A 22,613-nucleotide genomic window follows, 5' to 3' on the forward strand; every position below is an offset into this window, starting at 1 on the left:
TCCTTCTTGAAGTGTAAATTATTGAGCCAATTTATTTACAAATGTTGGTCAAGCAGCAATGTAATAGCTGTACAATATACTTCAATATTTTGTTAGACATTCTGCCACCTACCCCCTCAATTAGACAAGAAAGTTTTTAAAAATGTGGCTTAAAGAGGCTTGAGACTTTGTAAATAATTTTTAAATAATGCTGTATTTAAATTGTAGCCTAGGACTTTACAACAGAATGTACGCATCAAAACCTGTACTCCCACCAGATGAAACGAGACCCAAACTTATGACACCTACTTTTTTCTGGGTGGTCATCAATTGGAAACTCAACACCAGCAACTCTTGAAAACCATGTGCAATGTTTTAAAGGAGGAGGCTGCCCTGAAACTGTACTTCTTGATGTGATGTGATAACAGAGGGGGTGATCTTCTCTGTTTTCTATTTCCATGATGTACTTCAATGTCTGGGTCTGAGGAAATGCTGTTATTTCACTTTTTATGCCTGTAACAAAATATCAGAGTTTAAGACAGTGAAATGATTGGTGTACCTCTTTTTTTTTCTATATCTAGCCTCCAGAGCAAAACTGACAATGATCAACACAATGTCAAAGATTCGAGGTCAGGAGAAAGGACCAGGTTATCCTCAGGCTGAGGGGCTTCTGGGGGAGAGTATGATCAAGTTTGGAAAGGAACTTGGTGATGAATCCAATTTTGGTGAGTTATAGCTAATCAATAGATCAGGCTAGCATGCATATACACAGACTCAGATACACACGTACATACACATGTACACACACACACATGTGCAGACACACATGCGCACACACACGCTAATGCACATGCAGTGATAGTGTCACTGCCTCTGGGCTAGAAGAGGAAAGCACCTCAGGATATGGTGACCACAAAGTTGTAGAATAAAACATTCAACATGCTGATTAAAATCATTCAAGTTTGGCTGGAGCTAGAGAAAGCACACTAAGTGTACACTTTGAAATTCCTCAGTGCTATATTACTGTTTGAGGCTGTTCATTATAATAGTCTTCATATTACCAACAAAGAAATCTTTGAAAATGTACTTAAATTTTATGTATTGTGTGAAGTACCGACAATGTATCATACAACAGAGAGCTTGAAAGTTTTTGCCTGCATCCAAAGTCTTTCCAATTTTCTTTCAGTCCTTTGGAATGAACAGCAGGCTGAGAAAAAATGGTAATAGCTGAGTGATCAAAGCTTGAAAACTGCTTCTGAATGAAGTGTGTGGAATTTAACCCCAAGTGTTGGCAGTTAATCACAGCTCATTATTTATATGTCATTTGCAGTTAGAAAGAAACCTCTCTGGAAAGCTTTAACTTATTTGCAAGAGCTAGGTTGTAACTATGACAAACTTATGGTTTGAACTATAAATACAAGAATGGAATGAGAGTGGAAAAAAATCAGAAATCTAAAATGCTCAGTCAGAAAAAAAACATTTATATGTTGGGGTAACTTTAGAGAAGAGTTTCAGTTGATTAGTTTTGATGTTTAAAACTTCCTTTGCACAGATGTGACCATCTATGTGGTGTGAAGATTCATTGTTCTGAACAGAGAATCAATTGCACATCACAGGGTTGAGTTGACAGAAGGTGATTAATTTATCCAGCCAGGGATGGGTGTTTTAGGTAGATATCACAGTTACAATTGGAGAGATGTGTCAATGAGACCTAGGAAAAGAAGTGATTTTCATTCAGCTGCCAAAAGTTCATTGCAAAACCTTCCACTAACCCTCCTAATGTCATGCCTTTAAAGATGGGAGGTTGTTATTATGTGAGGTTGGTGATCTGCTGACAGGTCCCATACTGTGGAGTGCAGCATGTTCTCCAATGAGAATGCTATCTCAGCCCAGTGGCAGTGGTGCAAAATCACTGTGATCAAATAGTTTTCAAGGCTACAGGTTGCTTTCATATTGTAAATGCTGTCTTGAGAAAGTGATATGACAAAGCATGTCAACAATTTTGTTGCGTGAGCCTTCAAGGCAACTCTAGAGGCGTTAAGGTCAATGACCAGATCCAAACATTGCTAATAAAGTAGGAAGTGCTTAATGTTTGGTGCAGAGTGAACTTTCTACCATAGAGATACATATCTCATAATCAACAGCATAAGTGCTTCATATTCTCCAGTATATTATTATATTTAGTTTCTGACAATGGATGTGACACATTAGCATTTCCTTCACTGTACTGTAAGAACAGTTTCAATTGCATTTCCTGACACCTGTGTGACACTTTTTCATAGGATGAGGTTGTCACTAGCAAGGCCAGCATTTGTCACCCACCCCTAACTGCCCTTGAATTGGGTGGCTCCTTTCGTTATTTCAGAGACCAACTGCCACATTTCCTTCCCTAAAGAACATTAGTGAATTAGCTGGGCTTTTAACAACAATTCATGACAGATTCAAGGTCACGATGACGGGGATTAGGTTCAAAACCACATTTATAAATTGCATTTAAATCTCTTGTTGGGATTGTTTTCATTCCCTTGGACCTTTCCCCTGAGCCTCTGAATTGCTAGGTGAGTGGCATTCCACTGTCACACCATCTCCCCGTCTACATGTGGATTGAAATAAGTGGAGTCTGGTTGAGATGCTATCTTTGCTTTTAACTCATTGATGGCTGTTTGCTGTGCAATGATCTACTCCTATTATATATCTTTATGTAATAGCTTCATCTGAAGAGGGACTGCAATCTTTCATGCTAAGGTACAAATTTGTGACGTGATTTGGTTATACTGAGGAATGATGACTGACTTTAGGGGTCATAGTTTGAAAAGAAGCAGGTTGATTATTTAAAACAGAGGTGAGGATTTTTTTTCTCTCTCCAAGAGGGTTGCCATCTTTGGAATTCCCTTCCTCAAAATGCAGTGAGTGATTGCAGAATATTTAAATATTTTAAATCCAGAGGTAGATCGGTTTTTGATTACCAAGGAAATGAAAGATTTTTGGGGATAAGCAGGAATGTAAAGTTGAAGCTAAAATCAGGTCAGCCATGATCTTATTGTATGGCAGAGGAGGCTTGAAGGGCCAAGTGATCTTGTTTGTGTGTTTGTATGTTACACAGGGTCAGAAGCACATGAATGGCTTTGCTGTTGGCATGTATGGATTTTTCTCCAGCTGCTGTCACTCTTACAAAGTCAATCTTAGATGCCACAAATGTGCATTTGTCTTTGATGAGTGTCAAATTATGTTTTCACGTTGAGTGAGGATGATTGATAATGGTTGGCTATATTCTGCTTTGAACCTTCATGGGCAATGGTGTCATCGAGCAGGTTGAACACTCAACATCTGACAAGACTGAAGAAACAATCTTCAGAGATCGCTATATGCTCAACTTAGTACACAACGCATTCTGCAGTACTCAAAGATACCGTACTGAGTAACAATAGCTTATGATATCAGCTGTGTTTGACTAGTTCCATCTGTGGGTAGCCCATTCATAAACTGGGCTTCATGTTGATTGTGGGATCATTAAATTATGCCAATAGTTCTTGGATCACCGGAAGTGGGTACTTGTCTGGAATGATGGTTTTTGTTGAGTGTCTTAAGGTTGATACATAATTTTCATGAATTTTAAATTGTGCAATGATTAGGTTTGATATCTATGGGAATACTGTAGTCCCCCCGTACCCACGAGGGATACATTCCCTGACCTACAGTGGAAACCCAAAACTGCAAATAGGAACGACCCCATTCATTTCAATGGGAAATTTACCTTCCCGGCAGTCTCATGGTCCCCAGTTCCAGAAGGTTCCTTGTAGTACATTCAGCCCACAGGATACCGCTGGAAACTGAAACGATTCCGCAGATATGGGAGCCGCCCTGTACTGAGTTTGCACAGTGACACCATCTGCTCCTAACTGGTTCAGCTTCAGCCACAGAATGCAAAAGGCAACCAATTTAAACTTTGTGAAAGTGGTAAAATCAACACACTTATGTGAAAAGCATGACAATTTCATTTACTCTCCTGTAACAGGGAATGATACAGTTCTGTATAGTTAGTGCCAATTGTATAGTTAGTGCACTCTGTTGGGGACTTCATGTTTGAAGCTATGTTGATCAAGTGGACTTTACCCCTCATTAGACTGCAAAGAAATTGAACTTGTCCAGATTGACAAAATCATTGTCTGAGACCAGAATATTCAAGTCGTCTTCAGATTGAAGAGGACCTTTTGCAACAATTGACAGTTGTTATGCAGTTTGTACACCAGCATTGATGAGGGTCAACAGTGTAGTGCTTGTGGCCTATGCTGAGGAATCCTCAAAATGACCTGTAAGGAAGAAGATGAGGGATAGAAGGATTTATTTTTCTTCTTGTTTTTTAAAGTAGTGAATTAATTAATTAACACATTTGCTAGTCAGATTTCTTTTAATTCTTGTGGGTGACGTTTATCGATGTGACTGTTAGTGGCTGGTCAGCATTTTTTACCCATTCCCAGTTTCCCTTGAGAAAGTGGTAATGAGCTGCCTTCTTGAATTGCTACAGTTCACGTACTCTAAATGCTGTTAGGGAGGGAGTTTCAGGATATAGACCCAGCAAAACTGAAGAGTGGCAATATATTGCCAACTCAGGCTTGGAGGGGAACTTGCAGATGGGTGGTGTTCACGTCTACCTGCTGCCTTTGTCCTTCTAGATTGAAGTGACTGTCAGTTTGGAAAGTGCTGCTGAACAATCTTTCGTAAATTTCCTCAGTGCATCTTGCAGGTTAAAGTAGCAGTGTGTACTGAATGTCAGTGGTGAACAGAGTGGTTGTTTATGGATTTGGTGTCAATCGATCCAACTGTTTTCTCCTGGATGCTGTCAGGTATCTTGAGTGATTTGGAGCAGCTGTTGTCCAGGCAAGCAGGCAGTGTTCTGTCACACTCCTTACTTGTGCCTTGTAGTTGATGGGCAGGCTTTGGGGAGTCAGGAGTGAGGCACTCACTGTAATAGTCCTAGCCTCTGACCTGCTCTTCTAACCACTGTATTTATATGGCAAGCCCAGTGTGTTTCTGGTTAACGGTAATCCCCAGGATGTTGATTGTGGAAGATTCAATGTTGCCAGGTATTGCTCCAACCAGCAGACAGTTTATCCCACTGATTCCCACTGATGTCAGCTTTGCTCGGGTTCCCTTATGCCACATTCACCACTGGAATTCATCTCTTTTGTCTATATTTGAAGAAAAGCTATAATGAGGTCAGGAACTAAGTGGGCCTGGCAGAACCCAAACTTGGCATCAGTGAACAGGTAAAAGTGAATACTGCAGATGTTGGAAAACAGTGTCTAGATTAGAGTGGTGCTGGAAAAGCGCAGCAGATCTGGCAGCATCCGTGGAGCAGAAAAATTGACACTTTGGGCACCACTCTAATCTAGACATCAGTGAACAGGTTATTATTATGCAAGTGCTGCTTGATAACACTATTGATAAAATTTGCCATTACTTTACTAATGATTGAGAGTAGACTGACAGGGCTCCAATTGGCCGAGTTGGACTGTTCCTGCGTTTTGTGTATAGGATATATTTGGGCAATTTTTCACATTGTCAGGTAAATGCCAGTGTGGTTGTTGTGGAGTGAATTGCATTGGCTGAAGATAGGACAACTGGAGGAGGCCAAGGTAAATGACCCACTTGACACGTCTGCCTGAAGATTGTTGCAAATACTTCAACATTATCTTTTGCACAGGAGCTGGGCTCTTCCATCATTGAGCATGAGAATGTTTGTGGACTTTTCTCCTCCAGTGAGTTGCTTAATTGTCCACCACTTTTCCCGAGTGGATACGGTAGAACTGCAGGGCTTAGTTCTGACCTGTTAGTCATGGGATTATTTCACTCTGTCTATCTGTAGTCCCATTTTGTAGCTTTACCAGGTTGACACCTCTTTATTGAGTATGCCTGGAGCTGCTTTTGGCATGCTGTCCTGCACTCATTATTGAAGCAGGGTTGATTACCTGACTGATGGTGATGATTGAGCGGGGCAATGTGGGTGGTAATGAGGTTACAGATTAGGTTGGAGTATGATTCTGCAGCTGATGGTCCACAGCGCCTCATGGACACCCGGTCTTGAATTGCTCGATCTGTTCGAAGTCATGTCCCGTAAGAGCAGCACGGTTGTTCAGTGGTTAGTACTTTTGCCTCAGAGCGCCACGGACTTGGATTCGATTCCAGCCTTGGATGACTGTGCAATCTCCACACAGACATTGTCCCCATGTCCGCATTGATTTCTTACTGGTGCTCCAATTTCCTCCCTCAGTCCAAAGATGTGCAGGTTAGGCGGATGGGCAATAGTGTCCAGGTGGACTGACCATGGGAAATGCAGAGTTACAGGGATAGGCTAGGATAAGGACGTGGGCCTCGGTGAAATGCTGTTTGGAGGGTTGATGTGGACTTGATGGGCTGAATGGCCTGCTTCCACACTGTCAAGATTCTATGATATAGTATGGTGATACTGCAACACAACACAGTGAAGGGTATTCTCAATGTAGGGGTGGGACTTTGTTTTAGGACTGTGTGGTGGTTACCTTATGGGAATCACATGTTGAAGAGTTATGATTAACTTGTAAGTATTTCTGTAGCCCTGGTAAACTCTTCTGAAACATCTTGAGGGAGTAACTTTCCCAATGAATGAATTTTTATTTATGTTTGGAGAGTTTACGATTGAGCAAAATAAATAATTGTGCATCGAGGTTTCTGTTAGAAAGTTAGAGATTTTTTTATTCCCATAGCTTGGGAGGAAAAGAAATATTGGTTTTTGGTTTGGGAGAGATTTGCAAAAGCCTTGAGATGAAGATGAATGTATAAACTAGTACTCCTGAGAAAAGAAGAAGGTAGTAAAACTAGATTACCTAGAGTAAGAAGTTTAGTAATAATCCCAGACCAAAAGTATTTGGGAATAAAAAAAGCCTTCAAAAGGTAATGAAGTGCTGAAAACACTTAAACTTGGGTGAATGAAATCTCCAGGAAAAGGCTATCAGATTTTCTACACTGTTGACGTCACAGTCAAGTTAAACATGCTCTGGAGACTGACAAAGGAGTTCTGTGCTGTGCAAGTACTGTACAAGGAATGCTTTTGGGTACTGCAAAGTGTGTTTTTGAAAACTGTAAAGGAGTGCTTTTGGAATTATTGAGATAATATTTTACAGTGTATTTCAAATTTTTAAGCCTGCATTAAGAGCAAGTAGTTTGTATTTATTCTATTTATCTTCCTGTGTTTGTAAAATAAACTTGTGTTTTGTTGATAAAACCAAATCTGCAACATTGAGTGCTTCTGTTTCAATGAAAAACCATCTCAATAAAACCAAAATAAAACAAACTATACTCCATCAAACCAAATTTGAGTTTGGATCTGACTTGTCCAGTAATAACATCAACTGGCATCTGAACACAGTAAACGTTGTTTGTCACTTGGCTTTTCACAATATTTAGTAAGCTGCTGGATCTATTACAAGCCAGGTATAAGGAAGGAAGTAGAGACAGGAAGCAACCAAATCCTGTTAGAAATTACTAACAGTTAATTCATAACTTTGTGTTCAACCATGAAATTACCAAGCATTTGAATAACATTTTGCTATGGATAAATCATCTGTACATATTTACGTGAGTAAAACAGAAACATTATGATTAACAGTTGTAACACTAAATGCAATGTGCTCTACATGCATATAAACGCTGATTATGCTAATATTTTGAGCTGGAATGTTTAGTTGTTCTGTTAGTAATCTTCATCCTGTGTGATAAGAATTCTCTGCACTAATAACTTATATGATGTGAAATGTTTTGATTAATCATTACAACAGCTAAATAACAATATAGGATAATTGTTTTGATAACTTCCAATTTCCTCAATTTATTTATGCTGCATTAAAGTCATATTGAATGTAATTTTTTTCTCTATGCTGTACAATTTCCAAACTTCAAATTCTTCTGATAAGTTCTTTGACCAGTCTGCACTCCTGCAGATCTCCCTGAGCAACGTGCTGTTTTCTGGCCTAGAAGCAGTTAACAGATGACTTCCTGCCTGACCCCAGTGAAGTGCTTGCTGCTCATAGTGAATAAGAGCAGAACAGAGTGACTGGCTCATGGGGTCCCTCTCCTCTCTCTGGGGAAGCACTTGGTCACTGCTCATTCCAAACTCAGCAGCACACTGAGATTGGAAAATCATTGTAGAGAATTATAAACTCAATTCTTTGTCTTAAAGTTCTGTAGTTTACACAAGCCAGTTAATAATCGAGTGGTTTGTTACTTAAATGCTCATATTGCGCAGAAAGGATGGCCTATCGTACCTTCTATTTTGACCCGATTCTCAGTGCTAACCTCGAGCTTGTCTTCCTGACTGCCATGTTAGCTGATTTTATTCATAGTTTCTGCCTCACCTTCACATTTCTCATCATCCACATTTGTCAAAAAAAACATCCTCACCAGCTATTATCACTGCAGCTAGTCTGCCTTTTATCTCAAGTCCTTAAATATGTCGTCCCTCAGATCTGAGCACAGCATTCTGAAATTCCACCAATCAGATGCCTGTGCCTGCCACTGAAATTACCTACACGCGACTCCAGTTCCACAGCAATATGTTCAACTCTTAAGTGCTCTCTGAAATGGTCTCATATTTACTCAGTTCAAGGGCAGAATGGACAATGAATATTGAGCTTGTCAGTGTCCCATGAAGAATATGAGAAAAGTTCACAAAGTTGGAAGGTATTGGCAGATTCTAGTAGTTGATGATACAATGTCACATGGCATGAGTCAATTCCAACTTATATGCGTGCTTGCTTTGCAAATGCTCAGAATTACCTGCATTTGAATTGATTAACTTTTGATCAATTTGCTGTTGTCTATAAATTTTCATCTATCACCTAGTAATTTGTCTCTGTTTAGAAGAATACATTTCATTAACGTATAATTTATGACATGATTAATTCTGGGATGATTTAACTAGGAAGACTAGAAATGTATTTGGTATTTGCGTTGTGGAATATTAGATTAGAAAGTTAAAAAAATGTCTGGGAACTCTGTAGAAATAAAAATGCAAAACTTCAAAGCTTACTTTTGTAAAATATATCCCTGAACTCTCTTCAAGGTCAGGCACTGATGGATGCTGGTGAAGCCATGAAGCAGCTTGCTGAGGTGAAAGACGCCCTTGATATGGAAGTAAAACAAAACTTCATTGATCCTCTACAGAACCTACATGATAAAGATCTGAAAGAAATACAGGTATACTTGTGGGGCATTTTCATGTGCCATTAGAAGGGCTTTACACTAACTCGGTAGGAGTTTGGGAACCAAGGAAGAATATTGAGCAGAATACCAGGGCTTGTAAAATACTTAGGAGCACAGCAGGCAGTAGCACAGAGAATAATATGTTAGACAAAGTTAGAGTAAGGGAAAAGGAAAAGAAGTCCAAAACAAAGTTAATGTGCATGTATGTAAATGTATAGAGTACAGAAAAAAGATTGGGAGTTACACAGATTGCAATGTAGAATTAAGAGACCTGTAGCGATATAGAGACCTGGCTCAAGGAAGGATGGGAAAAGGTAGGACAAACAGATTCAGAAATCCCTGAATGGCAAAGGAGGTAGAAAATAACTTTGGAAATGACAGGTGTAAGGCAGAAATACAACAGAGGATCAATTACTGAAGGTTTACAGAGTTGAAAACGCAAGCAGGAGAAACAACAAGAAACTTTGCAGATAACATAAGGGAACTCGCAAAGTTCTCTATCAGCATGTAAATTGTAAGAGAGAAATTAAAAGGGAGTAGGGCCAATTAGAGACCACAAAGGGGGGTTTAATATGGAGGCAAGGGACACTGCTGAGCTATTAAGTGAACACTTAACATCTGTCTTCATAAAAGAGGAGAATGCTGCCAAATCCCTGGTAGCAGAGAAAGGAACTCTAACTAGAAGGATTCAAAATTATAAAGGAAGAAATCTTGGATAGATTGTTGGACCTTAATGTTGACAAGACACTGGGACTAGTTGAAATGTATCTAATGATTTTGAAGGAATTGAGGGTAGAAATTGCAGGAACACTGGAAATAATCTTCCTTGTTCAAGGGAATTCCCAAACGAATAGGACAATTTCAAACATTACAGCCTTGTTCAAGAAAGGTAAGGATAAACCCAACAATTACAGACCTGTTAGTTTAACTTCATTGGTGGGAAAACTTCTAGAAACAATTATACAGGTTATAATTACTAAAGATGGGTTTATTAGGAAGAGACATCACAGACTTCTGAAGGGAAAATTGTGTTTGACTAACTTGCAAGAGTTTTTTGATGAGATAACAGAAAGAGTCAACTAGGCCAGTACTTTTGATGTGGTATACGTGGATTTCCAGAAGGCATTTGCTATAGTCCCACATAACAGACTTGTAAGAAAAATGAAAGAGCATGGTATAAAAGGAACAGTTGCATATGGAAACAAAATCCTATGGGTGATAGGAATCAGAGGGTAATGGTCAATGGATATCTTTCAAGTTGGAGGAAGGTTTGCAGTGGAGTTTCCCAGTGGTCGGTATTGGGACCCTTGCTTTTCGGATTGATATTAATGATCTGAATCTTGGTTTGCAGAGAACAATGTCAAAATTTGCACATGACACCAAACTGGGAACAATTGTAAGCTGTGAGAAAGACAATAAGAAACCCAAAAAGAGCATTGATAAGTCACTGGAGTGGGCGATAGTGGCACATGATTTTCAATGCAGAGAAATGTGAGGTGAAGCATTTTGATTGGGAGAACATTGAAAGACATTATAAATAATTCTGCAGTGGGTACAGGAGCAGAAGACCTGGGTGTATACATACACAGATCATTGCAAGTGGCTGGAAAGTTGGAAAGAGCAGTTAATAAAGAATACTGTATTTTTGACTTTATTAATAGAGGCATAGAGTACAAGAGCAGGAAGGCAATGTTGGACTTGTCGGACACACTTGTAAAAGCTATTTTATCGGAAAGACGTGAATGCATTGGAGAGAGTGCAGAAGCAATTTACAAGAATTCATCCAGAAATGAGAAACATTCAAATATGAAGATGGATTGAACAAATTGGGACTGTTCTTCCTGGAAAGAAGATGGCTGAATGGAGATTTGTTACAGATCTTCAAACTCATAAGTGGGCTGGATAGAATAGTTAGGGACAAGCTTGTCCTCACTTGTAAAATAAAAAAAAAACTGAGCAGGTACATATTTAAAGTCATATACAAAAGAAGCAAGGGTGATGTAAAAAAAAAGCTTCACACAGTGAATAGGACTGCCTGAAAATGTGGTGGAGGTGGGTTTAGTTGAGGCATTCAAGAAGGCATTGGATGATTATTTGGATATAAATGGTGGGCACGGATATGGGGAAAAGCCAGAGGATTGGCTTTAAGTAATAGAACCAGTGCAGGCTTAATGGGCTGAGTAGCCTCTTTCTGCACCATGAAAATTCTCTCATTCTGGCAATATCATTGGTGTTCTTAAAAGCTGTGTTTTTGCATCATTCTGGGATGTCCTTCAACAAAGGATGTTTCTAAAATGGCTAAATATTGCATATCTCCCCCCACCCTGATTGTCTGCTCACTGCATCTGTTTATTCACTATTTCTCCACTCCCCATCTCTCTTCTCTCTGCAATACCCTCTCTGCCCTTTCCCTTCCTGATTCCCTGCTTCATTTCATTTCCTCCATCCACTCACTAGCCCCCAGTGAGAGGAAGTATTTCCCTTCGGATTCCCCACTAGACAGCTGAGTTCTTCATCGCCTACACTAAATCTGGCCCATTTTGGATATGTACCCACCAGTTGACTTTAAACCCAGGCAACTTCAACTTTCCCAAATGGAGTCATGGTTAGTACTTCCACTGGCATCAACTGGCATTAAAAACCAGAATAACTAACAGACTAGACCTTAATCTTTTTTTCTTTAACAGATCAAAACAGAATTGTTAAGTCAGCCCATTCTGTTCCATCGTCAAGTAATTAAACAGTCCCATTTAAAAATGTGCAATGACCCTTAACTCTAATGAGATCCAGATTTCATTGAGACAGGTTCCTATTTTACAACTACAGGTGAAACTGTCCCCCAGTGGTGTCCCAGGAATTGAAATGCTGAAAAAATGTAACAGGTACCATTTATGTTGTCTGAAAGGCTGAAGATATTCACGAATCCCCAGTTTGTGCTATGGGGAGTGTCATGTATATTATGGTGCCTGCCATAAAGGAAATCCAAAAATCCCAGCATATGTTTTAATTTCTCTTACAATCAGAAGAAATCTCATGGTCATATTCACCGGACAGCCTGTTATAGCTTGTGTAACTAATTTTGAAAAGGTTCTAAATCACAAAACTATGGGTTAAGTGGAGGAGTAAAGATCACAAAGATTTTAGAATTAAAATGGGATGCTAATAGCAACAGCTTTTGTTATACAATTAAGATTAAGAAGCTAAAAATTCTAATTGATGAAGCCTATTAACAAAACAGAGCACACAAATTGGATTCTGTTCTGTCTATTTTTACTTGGGTATTAATCCATTTAAAATAAACAGTTTAATGTCTGCTTACAAAAAGGGGCAAATGGTCACCCATTCATTTCACTGATTGGAATTCCTGTCTGGAAATCTTAATTAATACTGATTTTATTGCACTTCCGTTGCTCCAACATAACTAAACAGTTCATTTTTTGCTAACATATGTCATTAGGCAGAAACAAAGAAGTTAACACATAAATTTACTGAAGTTCCAATAAAAAAATGATAACTAAAATAAAATTGACTGTTCATTACCTTAAAATCTTTTAGGGTTAAGGAATTAAGATAAAATTCGATAAAATTCATGTCTCCTCCCCATTTTGTAATTTGCACTATGTCCCCTAGAGGTAGACAGATTTCAGAAACAAAAATTGATGGAGGAACTGGCAGCATCTGTGGAGAGAAAATGGCTAATGTTTTGAGTCCAGTGACCCTTCTTCACAACAGATAGCATCTAGGATAGAATCCCTATTGTATAGGAAGAGATCATCTGGCCTGCCAAATCTGCACCAACCCTCTGAAAACTATACCACCCAGCCTTGTAACCCAGCATTTACCACGGTTAATCCTCCTAGCCTGTACATCCTGGACACTACTGAGAAATTTACTTGGCTAATCCAGCTAACCTGCACATCTTTGGACTGTGCAAGGAAAGCAGAAGCAAGGAGAGAATGTGCAAACTCCACACAGGCAGTCATCCAAGGCTGGACTCGAACCCAGGAACCCTAGTGCTGTGAGTCAGCAATGCTAGCCACCATGCCACCCCTGAGGAAAATATGGTATTTATGCTGATGTTAGGGGTTAGGGTAAGGGAATGAGTGGGTGGTGAAGACAGAGCCCAGAGAGAGAGAGGAAAATAGTTAGGTACAAAAAGGGATTGTGGATAGTAAGCCAGGTAAGAAGAAGAGCTAGATAGGAGACAATGGGGACTCTGAGTGGGTACAAATGGATAGGCTGTGGTAAAAGCATTCAGCGTCATGACAGGATCTGGGGTGTGGGTGTGCGTAAAAGACAAAGAAGGACGTGTTCAGACTCTTAAAATTAGTGAAGTCGGTATTCAGTCCTGAAGGTGGCAAGGTCCCCAAGTGGAAAATGAAATGTTTCTCCAGCTTATGTTGAGCCTCACTGGAACAGTGCATTAGGGCTGAGACAGAAATGTTGGCATGAGAGCATGGTGGTGTATCGAAGTGACAGGCAATTGGAAACTCGGATTTATTTTTATGGAGGGCATATAGGTGTTCTGTAAAGCAGTCACCCAGTCTGTGTTTGTTCTTCCCAGTGTAAAAGAGCCTGCATTGTGAGCAGCGAATACAGTAGACTAGATTAAGTGCAGTGCAAGTAAATCTCTGCAATCTTGAATAGCGAGGAGGGACGAGGTAAACAGGCAAGTATTGCATTTTCTGCAGTTATGTGGGAAGGTGCTATGGAGGTGTGAAAGGTGTTAGGAGTGGAGGAAGAGAGGACCAGGATGTCCCAAAAGGAACAGTACCTGTGGAATGCTGACAAGGGAGCCGAGGGGAACATTTGGACAGGTAACCCTGTTTACTGATGTTTAGTAATTATTTTAAAAATTGAAATCTTGCTTTTATGTAGCACCTTCAATGTAGTTACCATTTCTAGGTACTTTATAGGAATGTCACCAAACAAAATTTGACACAGCCACATGATGAGGTAAGAGGACAGGGTGACTCAGGGTGAAAGATGTAGAAGCATCTTAAAGGAGAGGGAGAGAAGCAAAGGATTTTGGGAGGGAATTCCAGAGGCTTTATGGCCTCGGTTAGCTGAAGACACATCTGTCAGTGGTAGAACAATTGAAAATGCAAAAAGGTCAGTAATAAATGAATGCAGAAATCTCAAAGAGTTGAGGGTTTGGAAGAGATTAGCCCAATTTGAAAATGATGTTGAGAACTTTAAAATTGACGTGTTGCTTAAATGGGAGGCAGCGAACATGCTTGAGAACTGAGTGAGACTTGATGTGAGTTAAAACACAATTTTGGATATCGTGAATTTTATTTAAGATGTTGGGCTGATCAGGAGAGCAAAAGAGTAGCCAAATCTAAAGATAACAAGGTCTTTTCCCTGGGGTGGGGAAGGGCATAGGTTTAGGGTGAGGGGGGAAATATTTAAAAGGGACCTAAAGGGTAATATTTGCAAGCAGAGGGTGGTGCGTGTATGGAATGAGCTGCCAGAGGAAGTGGTGGAGGCTGGTACAATTACAACATGTAAAAGCATCTGGATGGATATATGAATAGGAAGGATTTAGAGGGATATGGGCCAAGTGCTGGAAAATGGGACAAGGTTAATTTGGGATATCTGGTAGGCATGGATGAGTTGGACTGAAGAGTCTCTTTCCATACTGTACATCTCTATGAATCTTTGACTGATATGTGTACACGGGTTTTAGCATCAAAGAGATGTATCTTATTTATCAAATTGTAGGTGTAGCAAGAAAGTCCATTTGTTAGTTTTCGTAGCCTTTTCTAATTATGAGTTGGAAATTCTTATTGGCCCAAAATTTATGTTTATTTAATGTGACATACAAACAGAACCTAAGAATGAAGCTTAAGAAGCTGTTTTTTCTTCAAAAACTGAGTACTTATAAATTAATTTGCCTTTGATGGGGCAGTAATTGGAATAAATTGGTCTTTCAATCATTAGCGATTAAATTACCATTTTAAAAATACTATTTGTTGAACTAATGCCTTCACCTTTATATTAAATGTCATCAGCATTGATAAAGCCAGTTGTCCCTGATTCAGGGAGAAGTCTCAGTTCCAGCATTCCTTCCTTACTCAGATTACCATTCATTTATTGATAGCATCATCTGAAGAAAATGGAGGGGCGGAGATTAGATTTTGACTACAAGAAGAAGAGGCAAGGGAAGATTCCAGAAGAGGAGATTCGACAGGCACTGGAGAAATTTGATGAATCAAAGGAAATTGCAGAATCAAGCATGTTTAACCTGCTGGAGAGTGATGTAAGGATGCTAATTCTGAGCTGCAACATTTGATTTACTCTTTTATAGAAATGGCGAAAAGTTCTTAATCTGAAGATTTTATTCTTAATATGTCACACGTAATTTTTTTTATCCCGAAAGTGTTCAGTATTTGATTCTTCTGCCCTATTTATTTCGCATCTGCTGTCACTCCATGTACCATTGCACCCTTGGGAGAGGCACAGATGTACTCTCCCTCCATGACTGCAATTACCAATGGTGCCTTTTGAGCTGCCAATAAGACCATGCTTACTGTGTGTTGCAATTAGATAATCTTACTGAGATGTGACTGAACTCGTTAGGTAGGAATTTTTTCCCTTTGTTCTCAGTGGTCAACAGGTTTAGGACGATTTTCCCAAAACGACAGTAATACTATCTTGGGCTGATATAACATCCCAATGATTAAAGGAATGCTCATTGACTGGTTCTTGCATCTGCACAATTTTTGTTTCACTATTTAGTCAAACTGGTTGTACGTGATGCTTTTGTTTCAACACCTCTTCAGGAGCTGAAGTAACACAGCCCTGGTGATACAGATCACTTAATTGCTAAATTGGGCTGCCTATCTTTTTGCAAGAATGCACTGCATTAATAACTTTTGATTTTGCATACCTCAGTAAGGTTTTCAGTGCCAGTCAGTTTGTTCCTGTAATGTATTGAACCACCAGATGTAGCAAATAAATCTTGACCGGAAACATATGTTTAAAGCAGTGATGTGATACTGTGCCTTTCTATTGTAATGAGATGAAATTCTGTGCTTTGAACGTGAAACACCAGCCTCACATAAAAGTATTTGTTCTTGCTGCTGAATGGTTTTGAAAGGCATTGACAAATAATTTGAATCTCTAATTGAGGAATACAGCCATATTAGGTGCAATACAGTTCCCCCTTTTGAATGAATAAACCTTCTTCAGTGCTCAAACAAAACACCCTAACTTGTGCAGCAAATGTAACTAGAGGTTTTGTGCCATCTGGTGGTTGACATGACATTGACCACTTCCACCACTGAAGGCAAGGCTCACTGTATTTAGTTGCAACTGGGAGTAACTTTAGTCAAATTTGCAGAATGACATCTAATGGGGCCAGCTGGGCTACTTTACGTCATCTAATATGATTTTAATTTCCATTGTCAGCTATCCCTCAATTTGAGGATGGTATCTACTCAGTGTCATGATTTTATACTGTGGGTCTTCATGCAACAGAATAGGTCAATTATTGACCCACAGACCTTTAGGTGCACAGAGCAAGGTCTCCCACAAGGTACTGTGATCTGGGTTACAGGATTTGCTTTCTTTCCCACCATACTGTCTTATCATTAAGGTGTTGGGATTCAAAGCATGATGCATTTTGATGGACAAACTCTTGCTATTTTGAACAAATGTTCTTCCCAGTCATTATTGCCAATACTGCCATGTTTCATGGAGAGCTTCAGAGTGACTTTGCAATGTTTCCTTCACCCCCGCTGAGATCCAGTGAATGCAAGATTAGTTAGAATATATAACAGGTGGCTGCTCCCAATTCAGTCCCATCAGTTTCCCCCAAGGCTGGTCAGGCTGAACTTGCCTTCTCCCCCATGGATGTGATGACGGCACGTAGTGCTGAGAAAGAAGTCCCCAAACACATTTGAATGTAATAGGTTTATATTTGTTTTCTTCTGTTGATATTTGTAGATTGAGCAAGTGAGCCAGCTTACAGCACTTGTGCAAGCTCAGCTAGAATATCACAGACAAGCTGCACAGATTTATCAAGAACTCTCAGTACAGTTGGAGCAGCGGTAAGTCTGAAACAAAGGTACATCAGCATTCTTTTCATAAAACAATAAAGAAAATGAACTCACATCAAATCATACTCCTGAATCATTTAATCAAAGATCCAACCCATTAAATTACAATTCTCTCTCAGTAATTCCAGAAAAGAAGAACCATTTGGAAATTGATTTGTTTGGTTGTTATTTAAAAATATAGTTGATGTATAATTTATAGTGTCAAAGCACCAAAATAGCTGCAACAATTTACTTTATGTTGTAGTAAGTGTTTGTGAAACTTGAAATGTTGTCCAGTTTAATTGCTTTTAACAGTTAAACGTTGGCATCTACATTGCACTATTGAAGAGCTGAAGAGTCTCGTATCAATAAAGTTCTATTCTTTTTGATTGATGGGAAAGCCTGATTTTCATTGTTATCTGAGCTGAAAAATTTAGATGTTTCACAGAAGCAGAATACAAGTCATGGGACTAATAACCACATCCTGCTGAGGGGATAGTGTTTGATCAATGTTTTTGTAAGGACTCCTTAAATGTACATGTCACAACATGAGTCAAAATGGCAAATATTATCAACTCACACTCATATTGATACCATGCTTAAGGAATTGAATTTAAAAAGGCAACATAACTTTAATATGTCTAGTGAGAGAACATGGTGAATGAAAGGACATTCCACATGTTGCAGTTCATCCTTTACAACTTGTGATAAGAGTGTGCCTGATTTAAACTACAGTTGTTATATGGTTTTCAGACAGGTAAAACTGACAGTGATTAGTATGAAGCAGGGTTTGGGTTGGTAAATGAAGTGAAATCTCAAATTAACAGCAACAGTGGCAATATCCACTAAATGATAAACAAATGAGGATAGGATACTTTTTAACATTTCAAATAATATTCATTACTATATGAGCTCAATGCCAAAACAGATGTGAAACTGTTTCATTGAGTCATTTGCAAAATATGTGGAAATGACAGTTTCTCCGAGTTACCTACATACAATAATACTTCTGAATCATTTTCAATGCTCTCTTGAGCTTAATTTTCCACCGTTGAAGATCTGTAATTGGACATGTCAAGGGTTCACTGCAATCAGATTTCATTCCTTAAGAGTCTATTTCTGAGAGGATTTTGGTACATTTGTAAAACAAATTAATATTTATATAGCTTATTTTATTGCATACTGCCTTTTCATTTCCACAATGATTTAGTCAGAAGGCCAACATGAAATATACTACATCTACATTGTTGTTTCTGCATCCAGCTCGAATTTCAGTCCAGGAGTCTGCTATTTGAACAATTGAACAATACTTAAGTTGAGCTCCAGTACTTCCTAGTATGTTAGATTCTGATGGGTAAAGAGTTTAATGTCTTACTGCAATCGATGCATGAAATTGTCCACTAAATTTCACTCCTTTCACTCAAAACTGAGAGCATGTTTCTTTGCAGAATGAAGGAGGCGACTGCCTGCCCTCGAAGGGAATATAAACCAAAGCCCCGTTTGACTTACGAGTTTGCAGATGACACTCAACAGAATGGTGGAGTGACTCACAGTGGGCAAAAGACACCAGGTAAAATATTGCATACAGTTGACATGAATATGTCTCTGAACAACAATTTGCTTTGATATCAGTGGTCAGCGGACTGTGAAGATGCTGGTGTTGGACTGGGGTGGACAAAGTCAGGAATCGCACAATGTCAGATTATAGATATACTTATAACAGGTGTATTTAAGATCACAACATTTTGGAGCATTTCTGCTTCAGCAGGTGAAGTAGAAAGAGCACACAAACACAGAATATATGAAGTCAGAAGTCACATGACACCAGGTTATAATCCAACAGGTTTATTTGGAATCACATGCTTTCGGAGCGCTGATCCTGACAACGGTCAGAAACACTTATTGAACTATAACTTGTTGACACATGACTTCTGGCTATGTACACCGCAGTCCGAATATCGGCACCTCCACATCACCAAATATATAGGCGGCGAGATATTGGCAAGATAATTCCAGGTAATTGTGAGCATCAACAGGTAAGTACAAATAGTGTGAGTAGGGTGTCATCAGGCTGAATAACAAGTCTTTGCACGTGATCGAATGGTGTGAATAACAAGTGAGGGGATGACCTATGAACCTATTAATTAAGGCAGAAGGATAATTACAAATAATCCAAAATAAGATGGTGCTGGAAACAAACCAAATAGTTGGAATAACACGAGTAGGTATCAGATTTGCATGACGAGGGACTAACTAAAGTAATCAAAAACTGTACAAATTAATTAAGGTAGAAAGATAATCACAAGTAATCAAGGTAATGGTGTCAAAACAGAACAGTAAAGAAGATTTTACAAACACAGAACAGTATGGTGGGGTTACATGTAGCATGACACGATATGTAGAATCAGCTGAAGGATAGATAAACGGACCCCACCACCAGGGATATATTTCCCTCCCCACCCCTTTCTGCCTTCGGCAAAGACCGTTCCCTCTGTGACTACCTGGTCAGGTCCACGACCCCCCTACAACCCACCCTCCCGTCCTGGCAGCTTCCCCTGCCACCGCAGGATTTGCAAAACCTGCGCCCACAGCTCCTCCCTCACCTCAATCCAAGGCCCTAAAGGAGCCTTCCACATCCATCAAAGGTTTACCTGCACGTCCACCAATATCATTTATTTTATTCGTTGCTCCCGATACGGTCTCCTCTACATTAGGGAGACTGGATGCCTCCTAGCAGAGTGCTTTAGAGAATATCTCTGGAACACCCGCACCAATCAACCACACCGCCCTGTGGCCCAACATTTCAACTCCCCCTCCCACTCTGCCGAGGACATGGAGATCCTGGGCCTCCTTCACCACCGCTCCCTCACCAGCCAACGCCTGGAGGAAGAATGCATCATCTTCCGCCTCGGAAACTTCAACTCCAGGGCATCACTGTGGACTTCACCAGTTTCCTCATTTCCCCTTCCCCCGCCTCACCCCAGTTCCAACCTTCCAGCTCAGCACTGTCCCCATGACTTGTCCTACCGGCCTATCTCCTTTTCCACCTATCCACTCCACCCTCCTCTCTGACCTATCACCTTCATCCCACCCTCATCCACCCATTGTACTCTTTGCTACCTTCCCCCACCCTCCTCTCTGACCTATCACCTTCATCCCCACCCTCACTGACCTATTTTACTCTATGCTACTTTCTCCCCACCCCCCTCTCATTTATCTCTCCACCCTTCAGGCACTCTGCCTCTATTCCTGATGAAGGGCTTTTGCCCGAAACGTCAATTTTACTGCTCCTTGGATGCTGCCTGAACTGCTGTGCTTTTCCAGCACCACTAATCCAGAATCTGGTTTCCAGCATCTGCAGTCATTGTTTTTACCTGAAGGATAGATAAGTCCATCTTCTCATCAATTTCACTCAGCTCCAAAACGTGCGCATTATTTTAGATGCTCCTATTTGGGGCTTTGTTTTCAGATCTGCTTGATAAATATAATATATATATATTTGAATACTGGAGGCTTGAAGACTTTAAAGTAAGCAACAAGTTTTGCAACTTCGCTCATGATTGTGGAATTTTCAGATCATGGTGTTTCTGCTAACAGTTTTAACCCAGCTTTTTTCGAACTGCAGCAAAAGTTGTAACATTTATTTTCCTTGCGTTCAAGCGCCATATCTTAAGATAATTGCAAGTTTTATTTTCTAGGTGACTAATTTATGTAAAAGTTTCAGGTTTTAATAGTCATTTGTAAAATGCAGGCACACCGCTGGATCAGCCATGCTGCAGGGCTGCATATGATTTTGAACCGGAGAATGAGGGAGAACTGGGATTTAAGGAGGGAGATGTCATCACGCTCACCAATCAAATTGATGACAACTGGTATGAAGGGATGCTCCATGGACAGTCAGGATTTTTTCCCATCAATTATGTTCAAGTTTTAGTTCCATTACCACACTAGAGTGACTGCTGTAACTCAACTTGTCATTATATTTGTGCCACAGGTGAAGGTGGTTCAGTTTGTGAGATTGTCTGATGCAGTGACACTGTTTATCAACAATTCCATTGATGTAAAGTCTTCAGTTTACATGTATTATAATCCCTAACAGCCACACTCATTTGCATCTGTAGTAAATGTAGGCAGAAATGTTGCTGATTCCATCATCAGTGCAAACTCGAAGATGTCATCATGCTAAGCAACACACAATCAAGTTGTGGGTATAATCTGTGAAAGCTTTTCTCCTGTTTTTTGGTCTATTATGTCAAAGTGGATAGTGCTGCACCTAGCTTTCCTTATTTTTGTAACAGTCGTAAAGCTGTACAGCTTGGCTCTGGAGAATATATTTATCTAAATTTAAAAAAGAGAGAGTACATGTGTTATATGAATTGTTTTTCCTCCTATCTGTGCTGGATCCAAGAATACCACAGAGTAAAATGTTGGATTGCTTAATGTGGTGAATCCGAGTATATTAAAACTGTTCAATAAAGTCAATTTGTAAGTGTGGACTTTCTTTTAAAGGGGACAATTGTTTCATATTCCATAACTGATATTCTGACTGCCTATCTAATGGAAATGTGATAGAAACTGTTTTTACTCTCTAGCTCAACAGGTTATGCTACACAGGAGCAAAGGACCAGAAGACTTAAGAGCACAAGTAGGCTTTTCTGGCATCTCAGCCTCTGCTACCGTGCAATTAGACAATGATTGATCTGGTTGTGTCCTAAAATGCCACTTTCCTGTTGCCTTGATGACCTTTGACTCCCCTATTTATCAAAAAAAAATTAACACTGCTTTCTGTGGAAGGATAATTCATATGCTAATGACTTGCTAAGGGAAAATAGTTCTACTCATCTCTGACTAAAAGGGAGATATCTTCTGAAACTTTGTCCATTAGTTTTAATCTCTCCCAAAAGAGAAAACTAAAAATCACACAACACCAGGTTATAGTCCAACAGGTTTAATTGGAAGAACACTAGCTTTCGGAGCGACGCTCCTTCATCAGGTGATTGTGGAGGGCTCGATTGTAACACAGAATTTATAGCAAAAATTTGCAGTGTGATGTAACTGAAATTATACATTGAAAAATTGATTGTCTGTTAAGCCTTTCATTTGTTAGAATACAGTGATAGTTTCACTTCTTTCATGTGTAAATCACAAAACCTTTTTTCTAAAGTAGCATTCTCGGGTTAGCTGTTAACAATGGTGATAGCCAGACAATATGTTGAAGGTGTTAGCCCCCATGTTCTCTGTCTATGACCTGATGTTTAGATTGATTCTAATCTAAAAAGTGAGATAACAGAGTTTTACATAAATTCATGCAGTTTTTGAGCTCAGATTTCTACATGAATGTATGCAGTTTTTGAG

General features: G+C 39.6%; 1 protein-coding gene across 2 annotated transcripts in view; it reads left to right on the forward strand.

The window, feature by feature from the left end:
• LOC140489964 (endophilin-A1-like) overlaps positions 1-21,735 on the forward strand; it is a 161,351-nt gene extending 139,616 nt beyond the window's left edge. For both annotated transcript variants that reach the window (XM_072589064.1, XM_072589065.1), the window contains 6 exons: positions 561-704; positions 9,077-9,210; positions 15,320-15,478; positions 17,167-17,270; positions 18,707-18,828; positions 21,010-21,735. In XM_072589064.1, the coding sequence (XP_072445165.1) occupies positions 561-704; positions 9,077-9,210; positions 15,320-15,478; positions 17,167-17,270; positions 18,707-18,828; positions 21,010-21,209 (863 nt within the window). In that variant the 3' untranslated portion in view covers positions 21,210-21,735. The remainder of the gene's footprint in view (positions 1-560; positions 705-9,076; positions 9,211-15,319; positions 15,479-17,166; positions 17,271-18,706; positions 18,829-21,009) is intronic.
• The last annotated feature ends 878 nt before the right edge of the window (positions 21,736-22,613 follow it).

Source organism: Chiloscyllium punctatum, chromosome 2 (assembly GCF_047496795.1).
Source record: "Chiloscyllium punctatum isolate Juve2018m chromosome 2, sChiPun1.3, whole genome shotgun sequence".
Lineage (NCBI taxonomy): Eukaryota > Metazoa > Chordata > Chondrichthyes > Orectolobiformes > Hemiscylliidae > Chiloscyllium > Chiloscyllium punctatum.